This window comes from Trichomycterus rosablanca, chromosome 2 (assembly GCF_030014385.1).
Source record: "Trichomycterus rosablanca isolate fTriRos1 chromosome 2, fTriRos1.hap1, whole genome shotgun sequence".
In the NCBI taxonomy this organism is placed as follows: Eukaryota; Metazoa; Chordata; class Actinopteri; order Siluriformes; family Trichomycteridae; genus Trichomycterus; species Trichomycterus rosablanca.
The window spans coordinates 62,164,072-62,183,311 of record NC_085989.1 but is presented as its reverse complement, the minus strand read 5'-3'; the positions used below and the strand labels follow the sequence as shown (position 1 = coordinate 62,183,311).

Sequence of the window (19,240 nt, the reverse complement as noted above, 5' to 3'; positions counted from 1 at the left end):
CAGAATTCATTGCGGCATCTCTTCTCTCACAGAAAAATAAACATGGCTGATGGTGCGGACAAAGTTATTCTCAAACGTAAATAAATAATTATTGATTTTTAACGAGTGTTTTTATTTGCAAGTTTGGGCTTGTCAGCAAATGTAACAGTTTTCTGTACACGAATCCAGATGTTATATTGACATGTTAGCGCTGTCCCACCTCATTCTATTGGTTTTAATAGCAAGATGCTAAATGCTAAACGCGAAGTAGCGCGTTCAAATAACCTGCCTTATAAAAGTTAATGACTTATTAGAATCCTCTCTACTGAGGCAGCTGCATGTGTAGAGGCAGTAAGACAGCGAGGCAGCTCACTGGGTGAATGAACACACTGGTGTAGATACGTCATGGAAAATGAGAACGGTGTGAATTTTCGTTTTGTGTCAAGCAGCAAAAAAGTTGTAGCATGACGTATTTGATTTAATTTTCATTAAGTGACATCGCACGTCCTGCGATGTGACTATTGCGCATACACACATCGCGATGTCGATGCTGAAACAAAATATTGTGCAGCCCTAGTTAGAACATCTGGTAATATAACTTCTTCTTCTACAGTGGTGCTTGAAAGTTTGTGAACCCTTTAGAATTTTCTATATTTCTGCATAAATATGACCTAAAACATCATCAGATTTTCACACAAGTCCTAAAAGTAGATAAAGAGAACCCAATTAAACAAATGAGACAAAAATATTATACTTGGTCATTTATTTATTGAGGAAAATGATCCAATATTACATATTTGTGAGGGGCAAAAGTGTGTGAACCTCTAGGATTCGCAGTTAATTTGAAGGTGAAATTAGAGTCAGGTGTTTTCAATCAATGGGACGACAATCAGGTGTGAGTGGGCACCCTGTTTTATTTAAAGAACAGGGATCTATCAAAGTCTGCTCTTCACAACACATGTTTGTGGAAGTGTATCATGGCACGAACAAAGGAGATTTCTGAGGACCTCAGAAAAAGAGTTGTTGATGCTCATCTGCCTTGAAAAGGTTACAAAACCATCTCTAAAGAGTTTGGACTCCACCAATCCACAGTCAGACAGATTGTGTACAAATGGAGAAAACTCAAGACCATTGTTACCCTCCCCAGGAGTGGTCGACCAACAAAGATCAAGAGCAAGGCGTGTAATAGTCGGCGAGGTCACAAAGGACCCCAGGGTAACTTCTAAGCAACTGAAAGCCTCTCTCACATTGGCTAATGTTAACGTTCATGAGTCCACCATCAGGAGAACACTGAACAACAATGGTGTGCATGGCAGGGTTGCAAGGAGAAAGCCACTGCTCTCCAAAAAGAACATTGCTGCTCGTCTGCAGTTTGCTACAGATCACATGGACGAGCCAGAAGGCTACTGGAAGAATGTTTTGTGGACGGATGAGACCAAAATAAAACTTTTTGGTTTAAATGAAAAGATAGATAGATAGATAGATAGATAGATAGATAACTTTATTGATCCCATAGGGAAAGTCAGTTATTACAGCAGCTCCAGGTACATTAAAGCAAAAAGTATTAAAGTACAAAGAATTAAAGTCAAAAGTAATGTTTATACACAGTATGTAATTGAATAAATAGAATAAAATAAAAATTTAAAAAACGCAGTGTCATATAAAAAACTTAACAGATATGTAGTACAGTCTTTATAAACAGAGTGCTAGAACATGCTCCATTAGTCTGTCCAGATAGTACTTTAGTGTTCAATGATGTCCCAAACCAGTGAAGAATTATACAGCGTGATCGCTGCTGGTATAAACGATCTTCTGTACCGTTCCTTGTTACAGCGGAGCTGGATGAGTCTGTTGCTGAAGGTGCTCCGCTGTCCGACTAACAGCTCATGAAGGGGGTGTGATGGGTTGTCCAATATGGTTTTGAGTTTATTCAGTGACCTCCTTCCAACCACCAACTCGAAACTATCCATTGAGCAGCCCAACACTGAGCCAGCCTTCCTGATCAGTTTGTTAAGTTTCTTTACATCCCCTGCTCTGAGGCTGCTTCCCCAACACACTGCTGCAAAGAACACAGCCCCCGCAACAACAGTCTGTTAAAACATAGCCAACATTTTGTTGCACACATTAAAAGGCCTGAGCTTCCTCAGAAAGTAGAGTCTGCTCATCCCCTTCCTGGACACTGCCTCTGTGTTAGCCCTACAGTCCAGTCTGTTGTCAAGCCAGACACCCAAGTACTTAAAAGTGTCCACCAGTTCCACATTTTGACCCATGATGGTAACAGGTCCACTTGTGGTCCTATTCCTACTGAAGTCCACAGACATCTCCTTGGTTTTGGACACATTTAGGAGCAGATGGTTCCTCTCACACCACTCCACGAAGCTGCTCACAAGGTCTCTGTACTCATCCTCCTGTCCATCCCTGATACACCCAACCACTGCACAGTCATCAGAAAATTTCTGAAGGTGGCAGAGGTCTGACCTGTACTGGAAGTCGGTGGTGTACAGGGTGAAAAGGAAAGGGGAAAGCACAGTTCCCTGTGGTGCTCCAATGTTGCTGATTAGGCGCTCTGACTGGTAGGTTCCCAGCTGTACAAACTGGGGTCTTTTAGCCAAGTAGTCCAATACCCAGGTAATCATGGTTTTGTCCACTTGCATGTTTTCCATCTTTTCCCCCAGAATGCAAGCTTGAATGGTGTTGAAAGCGCTTGAGAAGTCAAAGAAAGTAATTCTTACTGTGGTGTTGCTCTGGTCCGAGTGGAGGTGAGCCCTCTGCAGAAGGTAAATCACAGCATCGTCCATGCTTACCTGCTGTTGGTAAGCAAACTGCAGGGGGTCCAGGAAAGGGCTGACCTGAGACCTCAGGTATGACAGCACTAGTCTTTCTAGGACCTTCATTACGTGGAATGTCAGGGCCACAGGTCTGTAGTCGTTCAGAGATGAGGAACAGGACTTCTTTGGAACAGGGACCAGACAGGATGTTTTTCAAATTACTGGTACCTGCTTTTTCTTGAGACTCAGGTTGAATAGATGCTGAAGAATCCCACAAAGCTGGGTGGCACAGACCTTCAGTACTCTCGTCCTGATTCTATCCGGTCCTGTGGCTTTGCCCACTTTAAGTCTCTTCAGCTGTCTCATCACTTGGCTCGTTGTCACTTCTAGTGGAGAATATGGGCCATCAGTCAATGGGTCGTCTGACTGTGGGTCCTCTGACAATGGGTCATCAGACTGTGGGTCTCCTGACAATAGGTCGTCAGAGAATGACTGTGGGTCCTCTGACGATGGGTCATCAGTCTGTGAGTCCTTTGACAATGGGTCATCGGAGGATGGCTTTGTGTTGAGGAGGTGTGAGTCGTTGTGTGTTAGAAGTGAAGGTGATGAGGGAGTGGGGATGGTGTTGCCAGTGCTAGAGGAGGATGGTGTTGTGCTGAATCTGTTAAAAAACACATTCAGCTCGTTGGCTGTGTCCAAACTGCCCCCTACAGCTTGTTGTTTTCTCTTGCAGCCAGTGATCTGCTTCATTCCAGCCCAGACTTCTTTTGCATTATTTTGTTAAAGTCTTCCCTCCAGCTTCTTTCTGTAGGCGTCCTTATTCTCCCTCAGTTTCACCTTCAGTTCCTTCTGCACTGTCCTTATCAGCTCTTTGTCTTTTAGTCTGAAGGCCTGCTTCTTCTTGTTTAACAGTTCCTTCAGGTCTTTGGTGATCCATGGTTTGTTGTTGGGAAAACAGCGCACCTGTCTGACTGGAACAATGGTGTCCATACAGAAATTGATGTAATCCATGATACATTCAGTCATCCTGTTTATGTCCTCACCAGCTGACTTCCCAGTCTGTAGTCTCAAAGCAGACGTGCAGAGCCTCCTCTGCCTCTGGTGACCACCTTCTGATTGTTTTCTTTGTCACTGGTTGCCTTAAGACCACAGGCCGGTATGTGGGAATCAGTTGTACCAGATTGTGGTCCGATCTTCCCAGTGGAGGAAGGGCAGATGATCTGTAAGCATCTTTCACGTTTGTATAAAGTAAATCCAGTACTCTGTTTTCCCTACTTGCGCAATTAACAAACTGGTGGAAGTTTGGTAAAGTTGTGTTGAGTGTAACATGGTTAAAGTCCCCTGAGATGGCGATGAAAGAGTTCGAATGCCGAGTCTGAAGTCTCGCAATAGCGGAGAGAATGACGTCACACGCCACTTCCACATTGGCGGTCGGCAGGATGTAAACAATAACAATGATGGCGACCGTGAACTCCCTTGGCAGATAATACGGACGTAATCCGACAGCTAAAAGTTCAGCGTTCGGGCAACAGTGACTCTCCTTACACCATCTGTTATTCACAAACAGTGCGACTCCGCCGCCTTTCTTCTTACTGCTCCGTTTAGCGTCTCTGTCCCCTCTCACGATCTGAAAGCCGGGAACCGAAACGTTGGAGTCTGGAATATCAGCATGGAGCCACGTCTCAGAGAAACACAACACACTGCTCTCCCGATACTCCCGCTGGGTTCCAATCAGCGCGTTCAACTCGTCCATCTTATTTCCGAGAGACCTCACGTTCCCCATGATGATGGAAGGGATGACGGGCTTGTAGCGTCTCCTCTTAGACTTCTGTTTAACTCCAGCTCTGCATCCTCTGAACGGTCTCCGTAGTTCCTCAGGAATGAGAACACCGGCAGAGCGTGGAGCAGATTTAAGGAGCTCCAAAAGCTGCTCCCGTGAGTAGGAAAAGCCAGTATTATTCTCCATTCTGTTCAAAAAGTACTTATAACTAATAAACTGCTTAAAGAAATAGACAAAACTAAGAATAAAAAATAGAAATAGAAAGAAAATAGGAGTATCAAACTAATATAGGTTAGAAAAAATGTCTCTAGGACGGAGCTGTTGCAATCGGCTGCCGCTCAGCACGGCGCCAGGTGAGAAATGATGATGATGATAATAATAATAATAATAATAATAATAATAATAATAATAATAATAATGATGCATCAGTGTCTCAGTCTCCACCTGAACAGGTGATACAGCATTTATTTTATAAGAATTGTTTCTTCTGGTTAAGGGACCATAAAGAATTAATCAGTAATTTATAATAAAAATAAATCCAGTTTAATTAAAAGTCAGCCTTAACCCTACTACATTTACACTTTGCTCTTCATGCCCTCGGCTGCTTTACAGGGTTTATTTTTGCCCTGGATTCTGTAAAGCTGCTTTGAGATGATGTCTATTATAAACAGAGATATATAAATACATTTACTTGATTAAAATGTCGTTTTCCTGTTTGTTCGTAGTTGAAAGTTCTAGATATATGAAAAACAGCACCAATAATTTTGGGACAAACCCCTCTTAGGTTTACAAAAACTTTCAGTGCTAATAAACTCCAGAAAACAAGCACCATGGTAAAATAAACACACAATTAAATAGTCAGTGTGTTTCGTTTTATTGTTTATAGATTTTAATTACAATTAAACTTAAAATCATTAATACATGAATGAAATGTATAAGCTACACAACACAATAATGTACTTACATAGTTATTTATTTATTTAAACATCTTTGTGATGAAGACTCTTGAAGTTCTGAACATTCTCTACATTTTTTTTTTATTTGAATGATCATGCAGTTTAATTCTAATTAGTGAATAAAGATTAAGTTCATTTATTACCATTTTCCACAGCAGGTTCTTTCTATAATCTACATGAATATATATATATATAGGATTTATAGTAAATATTTCATAGTTTGATATAATTGTGTGTAGACCGTGTGAAATATTTAACAGTGAGAATACAGAAAATAAGAAACAGGAAGCTCATATGTCAAGAGCAGAACATTTAAACAGAAACAATCATCGAAATCATTCTAATATAAAGATAGAGACTGTTATAGCAACATAGAAATGATTACATCATAAAACCATCTCTCTCTGTGTCTCCTTGTGATTTTAAACTCTCATCATTAAAAGATTCTGCAGGGTTCTGCTTCCTAAACAGAACCTCTGATTCCTCCACCACCAGCAACTACAACAAATGCGCCCTCTCCTCTCCCTGCAAAACCCATGACAACAGTGTTTGAGCCAGTCTCTCTAACAGCGTCAACTTCCAAGCCAATATACGAACTGCCATTATAAACACGTCTTTAAATTTTTGCCAGAAAATTTCAAAGCATGAACGATTTGCTTCCTTATACATCTCATTAGTGTAGCATCCTCCTCCATTCTGCTGCACCATCCTGTCTATCTTCTGCAGAAGTTCAGTGTCCTGCTGTCTGTTCTGTGGTTCTGCTTTGGTAAAGATTTGATTTCCTACATTCCACTGCACCATCCTGTCTATCTTCTGCAGAAGTTCAGTGACCTGCTGTCTGTTCTGTGGTTCTGCATTATTAAAGATGTGAAATCTTCCTCCACACTGATCTAACACTCTTCTGAGACGTTCATTTTCACTTTTTTCTATTTCTTCCCTTTTTACCCCCTCACCATGAGTAAACAGAAGAATTGTGTGATCTAAAACCTTCTTACCAAAAACCTTCTGTAACCTCTTAATTATTTCCTCTTCCTGTTCTGTAAATGTATCAACCTTAAAAACCAGAATGAAAGCATGAACTCCTGGTTTTGACTCATAAACACTCTTGGCAAACTCCTTTGCTAACTGATCTTGTGGCAGAGTTGTGTCAAAAAATCCTGGTGTATCAACCACACGTACACGTTTTCCTCCTATCACAGCTTCTTCATGTTGAGTGTATTTTGTTACAGAGCTAAAAGATCGTTCTGATCTGAAAGCATTTTTATCCAGGATGGTGTTTCCTGTTGCACTCTTCCCAGCACCAGTCCTCCCCATCAGCATGATCCTCCGTTTCTCCTGGTTCATCTCAGCAGATCTGATCTCTGGATCTTTTACTGGAGCTGTTTGTACCAGACAAGAAATAAGTTTAAATGTACCCCCCCAAAAAAAAATAAATAAATAAAAATCTCCATGCGAGACTCCAGCACAGCAATGTTACAGCTTCTCATGTAAAAGCACTTAAACCTCGACACTCTGACACGCCCACCAATGACGTCACGGTTCACACTGAAAAACCCAGTACTCTGTGGTGCCAGATAAGACGCTGGTTCTCTGTCTGGAACCTCATTTTCTCTGTAAAAACACGCAGAACCGGTTCAGATCAAGTTTACAAACCGGAACGGAGCCAGAAGGGGTATCAGATGGCCACTGTGGTTCCGCCACACCAAACTCATTAAATCATGTCATTTTGGACTTTAATTTGTGCACAGAGACACAGTCCTGTTCCTGATCTGTAGCAGCTAATTTGGCAAAATATAATTAATTTTAAATGTATAATTTGAAATAGAGAAATACAAAAATTCTTACTGGAAATCTCTACTGATATTGTGAAATCAGCTTCCTGTTGAAGATGATGGATCAATATTAGAGCTTCTGGACTCTCTTCACTTCCTGTGAATTGTAAATAAAACATTAATTAAAATATTTTTCTCTCTAAAGAAGTGCGACTGTTGATAAACATACCCCGTCCCTAAACTAAATGTGTGTGGTTCTGGTGAATGTAAAACAAACTTTCATGTTCCATTTGATTAGCATTGAAATCACCTCAAAACTTTCTGTTAGAGGAATCAGGAATTCTGACGTTATCTGAAACAAGTCAGGCTTGAAGATCCTTAAAGATGTTTGTAGTGACTTGCTGAGGTTTGATGAGTAACTGAAAGAATATTAGTAGGTGGTGGTCACTTCCAAGAAGGTTTAGTATTGTTAAAACTAGTTTTCTCTGTTTAAGAATCTCAATAAAAGCCTAATAAATTAATGGTTAATATTTACAAATATATAAAGAACTTTCTTTGATCTGCAGATTAGTGACGTATTAAAGATTCTATTTAGTAAAGTGTAGATGCTACTGAGCTGCATTTAGTCTATTAGACACCATTACATTTTTTACACTGGGCCAGTTGGTGTCTGATAATGTTTTTTTCTTTAAATAAATTAAATGATCATGTAAAATATCTCGCATCTACTATTTTTTGGTTCAGTAGCTGATTAAGGATTTGAAGCAGTGTTAGAAATGTGCAAAAATAGACAAACAGTACTGCTTTCTTCTAATGTATTACAGCACTCGTACCTCAGTTATTCCACTAAATTCAGCAAATCCACTAATTCACTGACACCTAATTCTGGGTTACAAACTTATTTTTACCCATTAAGTGGTTACTGTAGTAGCGAGAAATGTGAAAGTGCACTCAGTACACTGTTTAGTAAATAATACAAATGGTAAATACAAGTACAGTAAGTAGTACAGATATCTACAAAATGTACAGTAAGATTTTACTTCTGTTTTTACTACACACGTCTACAGATTTAATCATGTTAATTACACTACCTACAGCAGTTTAATCATATTAGCCTGAACTACAATATATGACCAAAAGTATGTTGACACCCCTCTGAATTCGTTTAGGTGCTTCTGCAACACCCGTTGCTAATAGGAATCAATATTAATAGCCATAGTTTTAATTGGTGGTGTATAGTAATAAAGTAATAATACTTTGTTCCAGTACTTAAGTAGTTTTTTGGAGTATTTATACTTTTCTGGAGTATAAAACATGTTGTTAACTTTTTACTTTTACTCCACTACATTTCCTAAATAAAATGTGTACTTTTACTCCGATACATTAGCTGTATGTAAATTCGTTACTAAAAAATAAAACGATAAGATTTTTTTCAGCTAAGTGATGTAAGATGAGTGACGGACTGCACGCTGGTTTGGTGAATCTGCGCTTGTGAGATTGGTGGTTAAACACGTTAATGCGCATGTGCAAACAAACGTTCACTAAACACAATCTGAGTGAAACGCATCGTTTAACCAAAGACACGAAAAAAAAAAAAAACTACATTTCCGAACCTCCCCGTCCACCACAATGATGTAAGTTAAGAATAATTAATAGTAGTTAATATAGTTAATCCACAACATTGTAGTTTTTATTTCTTATTATTAGCATTAACATTGTTAGATATCTATCTACATTTGAACCACAGATAAAACATTTTTACAAAATTTTACTAAACTAAATTTGTTTGGAATTAATTCAGTGCAGACATGAAGACACGTCCATCATTTTTAAAAGTCACCTACCGACAAATATTTTCTCGGGTAACTTCTGTATCACACCGACAGAGAAAACATTTATGGTGCTGAGTATAATGCAGCATGACTTTCATCCTTTAATGGTCTCAACAAGAACTCAACTTATCCAACTTATTATGGATGATTTTCAGCTGCTTCTTCAAGTTAAAAGAACAATCTTCATCTTTCACAATTACAGCTTCCGTTATACTAACAGCATTTACTTTTAAGTACAACCCCAATTCCAATGAAGTTGGGACGTTGTGTAAAACATAAATAAAAACAGAATACGATGATTTGCAAATCCTTTTCAACCTATATTCAATTGAATCCACTACAAAGACAAGATATTTAATGTTCAAACGGATAAACTTTATTGTTTTTTGCAAATATTCAATCATTTTGAGTTTGATGCCTGCAACACGTTTCAAAGAAGTTGGGACAGGGGCAACAAAAGACTGGGAAAGTTGAGGAATGCTGTTTGGAACATTCCACAGGTGAACAGGTTAATTGGAAACAGGTGAGTGTCATGATTGGGTATAAAGGGAGCATCCCCGAAAGGCTCAGTCGTTCACAAGCAAGGTTCACCACTTTGTGAACAACTGCGTGAACAAATAGTCCAACAGTTTAAGAACAATGTTTCTCAATGTGCAATTGCAAGGAATTTAGGGATTTCATCATCTACAGTCCATAATATCATCAAAAGATTCAGAGAATCTGAAGAAATCTGTGCAAGTAAGCAGCAAGGCCGAAAACCAACATTGAATGCCCGTGACCTTCGATCCCTCAGGCGGCACTGCATTAAAAACCCACATCATTCAGTAACGGATATTATCACATGGGCTCAGGAACACTTCAGAAAACCATCGTCAGTGAACACAGTTCCTCGCTCCATCTACAAGTGCAAGTTAAAACTCTACCATGCAAAGCGAAAGCCATATATCAACAACACCCAGAAACGCCGCCGGCTTCTCTGGGCCCGAGCTCATCTGAGATGGACCGACGCAAAGTGGAAAAGTGTCCTGTGGTCTGACGAGTCCACATTTCAGATTGTTTTTGGAAATCATGGACGCCGTGTCCTCCGGGCCAAAGAGGAAAAGGACTGTCCGGATTGTTATCAGCGGTAAGTTCAAAAGCCAGCATCTTTGATGGTATGGGGGGGGGGGGGGGGGGGGTAACCCATGGCATGGGTAACCTGCACGTCTGTGAAGGCACCATTAACACTGAAAGGTACATACAGGTTTTGGAGCAACATATGCTGCCATCCAAGCAACGTCTTTTTTTTCACGGCTTATTTCAGCAAGACAATGCCAAGCCACCTTCTGCACGTGTTACAACAGCGTGGCTTCGTAGTAAAAGAGTGCGGGTACTAGACTGGCCTGCCTGCAGTCCAGACCTGTCTCCCATTGAAAATGTGTGGCGCATTATGAAGCGCAAAATACTACAATGGAGACCCCGGACTGTTGAGCAACTGAAGTTGTACATCAAGCAAGAATGGGAAAGAATTCCACCTACAAAGCTTCAACAATTAGTGTCCTCAGTTCCCAAACACTTATTGAGTGTTGTTAAAAGGAAAGGTGATGTAACACAGTGGTAAACATGCCCCTGTCCCAACTTCTTTGGAACGTGTTGCAGGCATCAAATTCAAAATGAGTGAATATTTGCAAAAAACAATAAAGTTTATCCATTTGAACATTAAATATCGTGTCTTTGTAGTGTATTCAATTGAATATGGGTTGAAAAGGATTTGCAAATCATCGTATTCTGTTTTTATTTATGTTTTACACAACGTCCCAACTTCATTGGAATTGGGGTTGTACATTTAATATCAGAAAATTACTTTAGATACTTAAATACATTAAACAACAGATACTTTTAGACTTTTACTCAAGTGATATTCTAAAATGTAACTTTTAATTCTATCAACATACATTTTCAGTAAGATACTTGTACTTTAAGAGAAGTCAGGCCTTCAGGTACTTTATACAACACTGATTTTAATACAGGATGTACAAGTTCATTGTGAGGTATCCACATACCTTCTGGTCATGTTTTGTAAATAAAATATATTATTTTATTAAGAGCCAGTGTATTATATTAAATAAATAATACATAAATATACACTATTAATAATAAATATATTATTTTATATTAATTTATACAATTTTTCAACCACTCACCTTTGGGTTGGTTGTTTAGTATATGCCTCATGCCCTGTTCAGTTCAGAATAAACATAAATACTTTCTGTTTCTCTCTTTATAAAACCAGTGCAGCTCCACCCACCATCTCAACATCACCATCAGAAACCAGAACAAAGGTGTTGTGCTGGAACACTCACACAATCTCAGCAGGTTTAAACCAGAATGCTGGAATCGCTGGTAATGTAAGTTTCTTCTTATCTAGATGTGAACTAAAATATCTCATTTTATCTTAAAACATACTAAAAATAAATAAAATTAAACTACCCTCTACACTAAAGTGCCATGAAAAGGTATTTACCTCCATCTGATCTCTTCTGGGTTTACATTTTACCTCTAACAACTGTAGGTAAGAAGTAATTATTTAACCAGTTACACTCCCCTCTATAATTACTGGAACCTCTGGTAAAGATTTAGTAAAAATGGTGATTAGAAATTCAGAAAAATCCAAAGCAGCTTTTATTGAAAGTAAATTTAGTCTGAGATTAAATTCCTTAAGACAGCAAAACCACATTTACCACAGTTATTACCCCTCTTACATTTTATACTTTGTACCTCCTTTTTTTAATAAAGCAACTCCAAGTCTTCTCCTATAACATCATATAAGCTTATAGAATTCCTTTTTACTGAATCTCTCCAGACTGTCCAGGGTTCCAGACCCTCTCTTGTGCACTATTTATACACATAGTGCTGTGAAAAATTATTCCCCTCCCAATTTCTTCTATTTATACATGAATGTTTCAGATCATCAAACTACATTTAATATTAGACAAAGACTTAAACACATTTTTAATAATAATTTCATTCATTGAAGAAAAAAGCTATTCAGTCTGGTTATGTGCTCTGGTGTAAAAAGTAGACTTAAGTATAATAATCTTTAATATGCTACAGTAACAGTGAACTATACTGTACCTGCTGTCTCACTAATGATCAATACACTAAAAAGGATCTGCTGACCCTCCTGCTCCCCACTACCTACCTGATCAGCTCCTCAGTACAGAGGATTTTAATAACACATGGAGTCATAATCAAATTATCTACCCAATGAGTGCTAAAATGGAACAACTATTTATGTACTTATACTTTGATTGTACAAAAATAATAATACAATAATACCACAACCAGCCAGTCATATCTGGTAGCATATCTGGCAATCATTTTAATATACAAAGCAGGGAGGAAAAATATTTACATACCAAGTCACATGATTTCCAGGAACAGCAGCTCATGTTCTGTCAAACCATTAACAACAGTGTCGTTTACCAGAGTAACCCAAGCAGCAGCAGGTGCAAACAACAGTAAAAAGCAGGAACGTCCCTACTTCAGTTATCAAGTGATTTGTTAATATTACATTTATAGATAATAGTGAATAATTACAGAAGTTCTTTATAGTTAATTTCCCTAAGGGGATCAATAAAGTCTTATCTTATACACAGCAAAAAGTCCAGTGTTGAATTAACTCCCACAGAGTTGATTTTAACACTTTCAGGGTTTATATAGCTCCACACTCTTAAGAGTTAAATCAACACTTTCAAAATAGTTCAATGTTTAACACCATGTCAGAGTTCCTGTTTCCTGTTTAGCTGAACTTGGACAGTAGTAGTATGTATCCTACACTACCTGTCAAAATATGATTTATGACCCCTGATTTATGACCCCTCTGTGAGCGTCAGGCTAGTTTGATTGACAGGTCATGTTGACTGACAAGCCATGGGTCCCTCAGACCCCTCCCTCAAACCCTCCCACACACACCGACACACACACACACCCACACACTTCCCACCCACACACCCCTCCCAACCCCACACCCACCCCTAGCACCCACACCTCTCCCCACCCCACCATCCATGATTGACAGGACATGTTGGCTGCCAGAACATGGGCCACACAGACCATCCCACCCAACTCACACAACCACACATTGTCGGTTTAGTTTGGTTACGTCACACCTAGGTTTTTAACATCAAAAGGTCAATTAGATGCCATGTGTCTATATAGGTTTATAACAACGGTCAGGCTGACAGACAGGCTAGGGGTTATCTTTACTACAAAGGGCTTTCCAGACGTGTATCCCCCATCACCCCACAAACGGTTTATGACACCCATGTCACACAGACTGCTAAATCTTTTTAGATATTTTTCAGCAACCCCCCAACTGTTAGTTCTTGTGTTAGTGAAACAAATTTGATTTTTGCACCAAGGAGAAAAAGATATGTCAAAGCACATGGCAACCGGTATTGCAACCACTTTAAGGAAGTTAAAATAAACCTATTTGATTCTCGGGCTTATGACGTTTGTGGGTTGAACAAAGAATATCATCATAGCATACCCCTGTTTTGTCTGGTAAAAGAAACATCAACACATTTACTTACACCTCCAGCCTCACTCCACCAACACTCAGACACAAAAGCGATTTAAGTTAGTGTCTTAAAGTAAGCATCATTGATTAATGCTAACTAAATATAAAATTATATTTTAAATGAATGTACTGTATAATAAACAAACAAATGAGAAACCCTTAGTTTTCTTTCCAGTCCAACACAATCATAAAAAACACACACACACACACACACACACACACACACACACACACCACAGCCACCACTCAGACACAAAAGCGATTTAAGTTAGTGTCTAAAGTAAGCATCATTTGATTAACGCTAACTAAATATAAAATTATATTTTAAATTAATGTATAATAAACAAATAAATGAGAAACTTTTAGTTCTTTACAGTCCAACACAACATCATAAGAAACACATGACCCCCAACCCCTCCCACACACACACACACACACACACACACACACACACACACACACACAGCCCCCCCACCACGCTGTCACTTAGACACATAAGCAGTTTAAGCAGTTAGTGTCTTGAAGTAAGCATTATTTCAGTTATGCTAACTAAATATAAAACTATATTAAAAACAGATAAAACAAGTAAATGTATAATGAAACAAACACATGAGAAAGTTTTCTTTTCAGTCCAACACAGGCACTGCCCACCCCATCCCTGTCTCACACACAAATGCATCATGAATTGATTACCATAAACAAAGCCGCAAAAAATTGACAGAACACGTCACCAGTCAATCACAGACACGTATGTGTGCATATATATATATATTAGGGCTGTCAAACGATTACAATTTTTAATCGCGATTAATCTCAGAATTTCATATAGTTAATCGCGATTAATCGCATTTAAAAAAATCTGTGTAAATGTTATAGAAAACAAGGATTTTTATGTGACATGTTACAATTAAAATAGTGAACACATTTTATGCTAAATGTACTGATGTTAAAAACTGCTGGGACAAGAGAAAACTGTAAGGGAGTTTTATTCACTCACATACTAGGCAGTAATACTATCCAGCAGAGACCCTTGACTTCGTATAAATGTCAGATTGTAGGTTAGAATTTCTCCATCAGCAAACATTGTAGATCAGCGGTGCTTTAGGTGGGATAAGGCGTAGTTATTGTATCAGACTTTTCTGTGGTTGTATTGTGACAATGGTTTGATGGACGTTTCTACACGAAGTGAGTGTGTTTTGACCCTTTGGGGCTTCCATAGTGCATGTAATAGCATGCTCGGCTAACGCGAGGACTCTAGCTGTCAGCTATTCGGTACCGTAACAGAAGTTGTTAATAAAATGTTAAATGCTCCCGAAACTTGTGAATATAGCATGTATTTATTTCTTTATTAAGAAAGTGCATCACTACCACGCTTGGTTACATTTCAGAAAAGCCGTCTTAATGAGAGATGCCGTGTCAAGTCTCAACATGAACTACGGATGACTCGCAGGGCCAAATAGGAATTTGCGTTAACGGCACTATATTTTTTAATCGCGTTAAATCGAGATTGCGTTAATGCGTTATTATCGCGTTAACTTCGACAGCCCTAATATATATATATATATATATATATATATACACACACACACACACACACACACACACACACACACACACATATATATATATATATATATATACACACACACACACACACACACACACACACATATATATATATATATATATATATACACACACACACACACACACACACACACACACACACACACACAGGGCAATTTCAGTACTGTTACATTGAGCTGATTTCTAAAATCATCATTTGTGTTAAGATTTACATAGTTAAGATAATAAACTGTCTACTGTCAGGCCACAACCACTCCCATCCAAAGACAGCATATTTCTTGCCTTTTACATCTTCACCAGCAGTTCATTTTTTTAGATTCAGTAACCTAGGTGCTAGTGGTTTTAAGTCATCTAAGCCCATGAGAACATCATGAGGAAAGCATCAGCCAAATAAGGTTCATTCAGAACAATGTCACCTTCCAGCACAATTGCAATCCTGGCAGGACTGAACTGGACAAGAGAACTTGGATCTAAAGCTACTGCCAGGTCTGCAATGTCCGGTTCATCCTCTTGTTCGGTCTGAAAACATATGCAATTTTTATTTTATTTATATTGCAATTTATTTATTTTAAATGTAACTCAATGTTTAACAAGTATCTGTGTTATGGCAGGACAAGTGTTATAATTCATATGTTTATTGTTTTCTGTCTTGTTACAGGACCATTTTATATTTTTATTTTAATGTTATAGAGGCAAGGTAGGTTAAAACTGTTTTAGTAGCTTACTGCATTTGACAACTTACATTCCAAGTCCTGAAAAACTGAGAGTCATCTTCACGTAGATACACAGGAAGGGCTCGAAGCGCAGCGGTACATCGGTGGTTAATATCAATTTGCTTCTGTAAAGGGAAACATGAAAAATAAGATGAGGGACAGAAAGAAATGGAGCATGGGACAGGAAAAGACGAAATACAGGATGGAGCAGATAAGCAGAAAAATCAGGAGAAGAAACATTAGAAGAAGCTGTAACTCCCTCTGATATAATGATGACAGCACAACTGTTCTTAATTCACGGATTAGTGTTTTATTCCTAAACGTGAGAACTGTGATACAAAAATACAAAGACCAATGATATAAACAAATATACAATTGTACATAATTTAGATTATAGTATAAATATCCTTTAAACCTCAGACTATAACGCTTTGCTTCACATACATCATAAAGTGCATATACATTTTCCCTTATACTAGAAACATTTACTTAAGCTTTACATGCTTACTAACGATTAGCATATTAGCCTGTTAACAACATCGCAATTTCACTTACTTAAATAACATGAAAACGGAACACAAACCTCATTGGCTGCATTAATAACACAGGGAGGGTATGGCTTCCTTTAGAGTTCTTCTTGACACAATAAACACAATAAACACTTTTAAACACTTAACAACTTCACTAATACTGAGAAAGCCGAACTTTCTGCTGCGCTTCCAGTCCGTGCATATAATGCGTACCCCCTGGAAACCCTTGCCAATATATAGTTCCGCCTCAACTCTTAATGTCCTTAGGAGTAGGAACCAAAACAAAAAGGTGTACTACACTAAAATATACACTGCCCAGGTAGGCAGTTACAGAAGCTTTTTTCCTATTTAGGGTTGCAGTGGGTGATTCACAAGAGAAAGACTCAAATGCTCCACTATCTCCTGTGCTGCTAGCTCAGAAACATGAAGAATAGCCTGCATCTTTAAAAAGAAAGTTAAATTAAGAACAGTTAACTTGGTTGGTGTTACATTGCTCTTTGTTATTAGCTCTTATTAGTACTATATGCACAATTCTTGTATGGGCATGCTACCATTTCATGGGCTCTTAAATGTCCTCTTAAATGTGCAAAAAGGGTTCTCTCTGAAAAAGGTTGCTTGAACCCACACAAACAACACGTATACACCACCTGTACTTGTTGTCTCCCTTGAATTGACCCTACTTTTTCTGTCTCTTTGTGAAACATGACTTTTAAGGGCATTAAATGATTGATATGTGCAAATACATGTTTGCTAGAGACATGGCAAAGGAATGACTTTTGAGAAATAGCTATGCTGCAAACGATAATGCCCAAGTAACTGTCCACAAGTATCAGAGGAGGCATCACATAACCTGCATTTCTACTCCATCAATACAAGTATAAAGCAACTTAAAAAAATGATTGGGGAGGGAAAAAAACTACTTAGAAATGGAAGGAGTGCTGTATTTCTAAAACACCTTTAATTACTGAACATAGCATTCACAGTTATTAGAGACAAGTGAAAGGACTGTTTTCACAGGAACTACTGTAAATCTTTCCAATGTATTGTCTCACTGGGAGTGTATTTACAAAAATCATATTAAATACTTATTAGACTTACCTTTGCAGTACTCTCTTAGGAACTAATCATATGTTCTGTCTTTAGTGTAAACCTCCTATTCATGCACACAAAAACAAACATTAATCACTTTTTGACAATACAAGCAATGTATTATGCTATTTATAAAGTAGGAAGTGCCTTAGCATCACACTATTGTTTGCGATAAATAAAAATAAAAATGCACTTATGAACGATGTGGTAGACTGAATGACAGGTCCTAAACATATATAGTTAATGCCTCTAGGGGGAGACACCTTCTTAGTTGTGGTGCTGTACTGATGTTATGATAGGGGAGTCAGAGAGAAGAGGAGGAAGTTATGTTCGGTTGTTGTGTTACCATACAGGAGAAAAAATGACATGAAACCAAAGAACTAAAAAACTCCAGTGTGATCATTGCTACACGCCACCGTAGAATATCACAACTGTATTCACATTAATGTGTGTGCTCTTATCACCAAAAGCTTAAGCCTGTAAAGTAATAATAAAAAGACTGATTACTGTTAAATGGAAATCATGCTGCTATGCATGGTTTAAATTTTGAATTCTATAATATTTCCCCTCAAGCCAGTGTTTTAAGACCGTATAATACCTTTTCTAAACACCCAGTTCTATTTTGCTGACTATCACTGCTGAAAGGAAAACACAGCCAAAGCTGAACGTGAAATTCTTAAAACGTCTAATTTAAAGAACTACTTCATACCCTAACATGCTTAGGTTCAGACAAAGTTACAAAAAAGTCCAAATTAATTTAAATGTACCTTTTATGAGCTGACTTATGGATAAAATAAACTCTGCCCTATAACTGCAAACATTAGCAACTAGCAGCAGCTACACTTAACTGCACTCAGACTAAAAAATACAGCAAAGTTGTAATTGCCTTCAAAAGAACTGAAAGAAAACTTTTCAGATTAATGTTCCAAGCAACAGGAGAACGGTCACCATAAGAAGAATAAATAGCAGATGTGTGGAATCTGGATAATTCGGTAGCAGGGGCTCACTTTGCATATTCAGGATCTCCTCCGTCCCTTTCAGGTCCGACCGTTAATTAAGAGCGCGGATAGCAACTCACAAACGCGCGCGCTATTCAAAACAGTTCTTAAGTAACACAAACTTGTACTTTATCTCAAAGCAGAGCTTTAACACAAACTGAATGTCTGTGATCCACGTTTTAGAGAGTAAATACAGAGTTATATTCAACTATTAACAAGAAACTTGTTTTAATGCACCTGCAGCTGCGTCCACCATGTTTGCTCAAAAATCACAATATGCTAATTAGATGGCTTTAACCAATAGCAAGAGAGTAGCGTATTACATCAGACGCTCGTTAAATATTAAATTAAAAACATTGTGTTTAAAAGTTACTTTTACTTAAAAACTGGCCATTTCGTTGTATGGACTTAAATGTTTCAAGCTGTTTGAACTATTTTGCATGTTTATACCTGAGATTCTGGTAAAGTTTTACTCTGTTTTATTTTGTAAAATGTAATTGAACTATTGTTTATTATATTGGATTAAAAAAAAAAAAAAACCTTCTGAATTAATATGTAAACAGACGACAACCTTATTTTAACTAATGCCTGGTTCACACTACATGACTTTCGCCCTGATTTTCGCTCAAGATTTCGCTCGTATTTCACACAGAAACTCAACAACTCAATCTGGGC

The 19,240-nt window shown here is 38.1% G+C and overlaps 1 protein-coding gene across 4 annotated transcripts; it reads right to left on the bottom strand.

Moving 5' to 3' along the window:
- Window positions 1–5,397: 5,397 nt before the first annotated feature.
- Window positions 5,398–16,668, bottom strand: LOC134300062 (GTPase IMAP family member 9-like). 4 transcript variants are annotated; one of them, XM_062984717.1, is made up of 4 exons: window positions 16,532–16,667; window positions 15,978–16,073; window positions 7,329–7,412; window positions 5,398–6,862 (listed from the first exon to the last, which is right to left on the bottom strand). In XM_062984717.1, the coding sequence occupies exon 4, from the start codon at window positions 6,825–6,827 to the stop codon at window positions 5,982–5,984; it is 846 nt and encodes a 281-aa protein (XP_062840787.1). In that variant the 5' UTR covers window positions 6,828–6,862; window positions 7,329–7,412; window positions 15,978–16,073; window positions 16,532–16,667; the 3' UTR covers window positions 5,398–5,981. The 4 variants fall into 4 exon arrangements, with proteins under 4 accessions (XP_062840787.1, XP_062840794.1, XP_062840802.1 ...); XM_062984724.1 differs by lacking the exons at window positions 15,978–16,073; window positions 16,532–16,667 and adding exons at window positions 7,566–7,674; window positions 11,271–11,403; XM_062984732.1 differs by lacking the exon at window positions 7,329–7,412 and having other exon boundaries at window positions 16,532–16,668.
- Window positions 16,669–19,240: the final 2,572 nt, after the last annotated feature.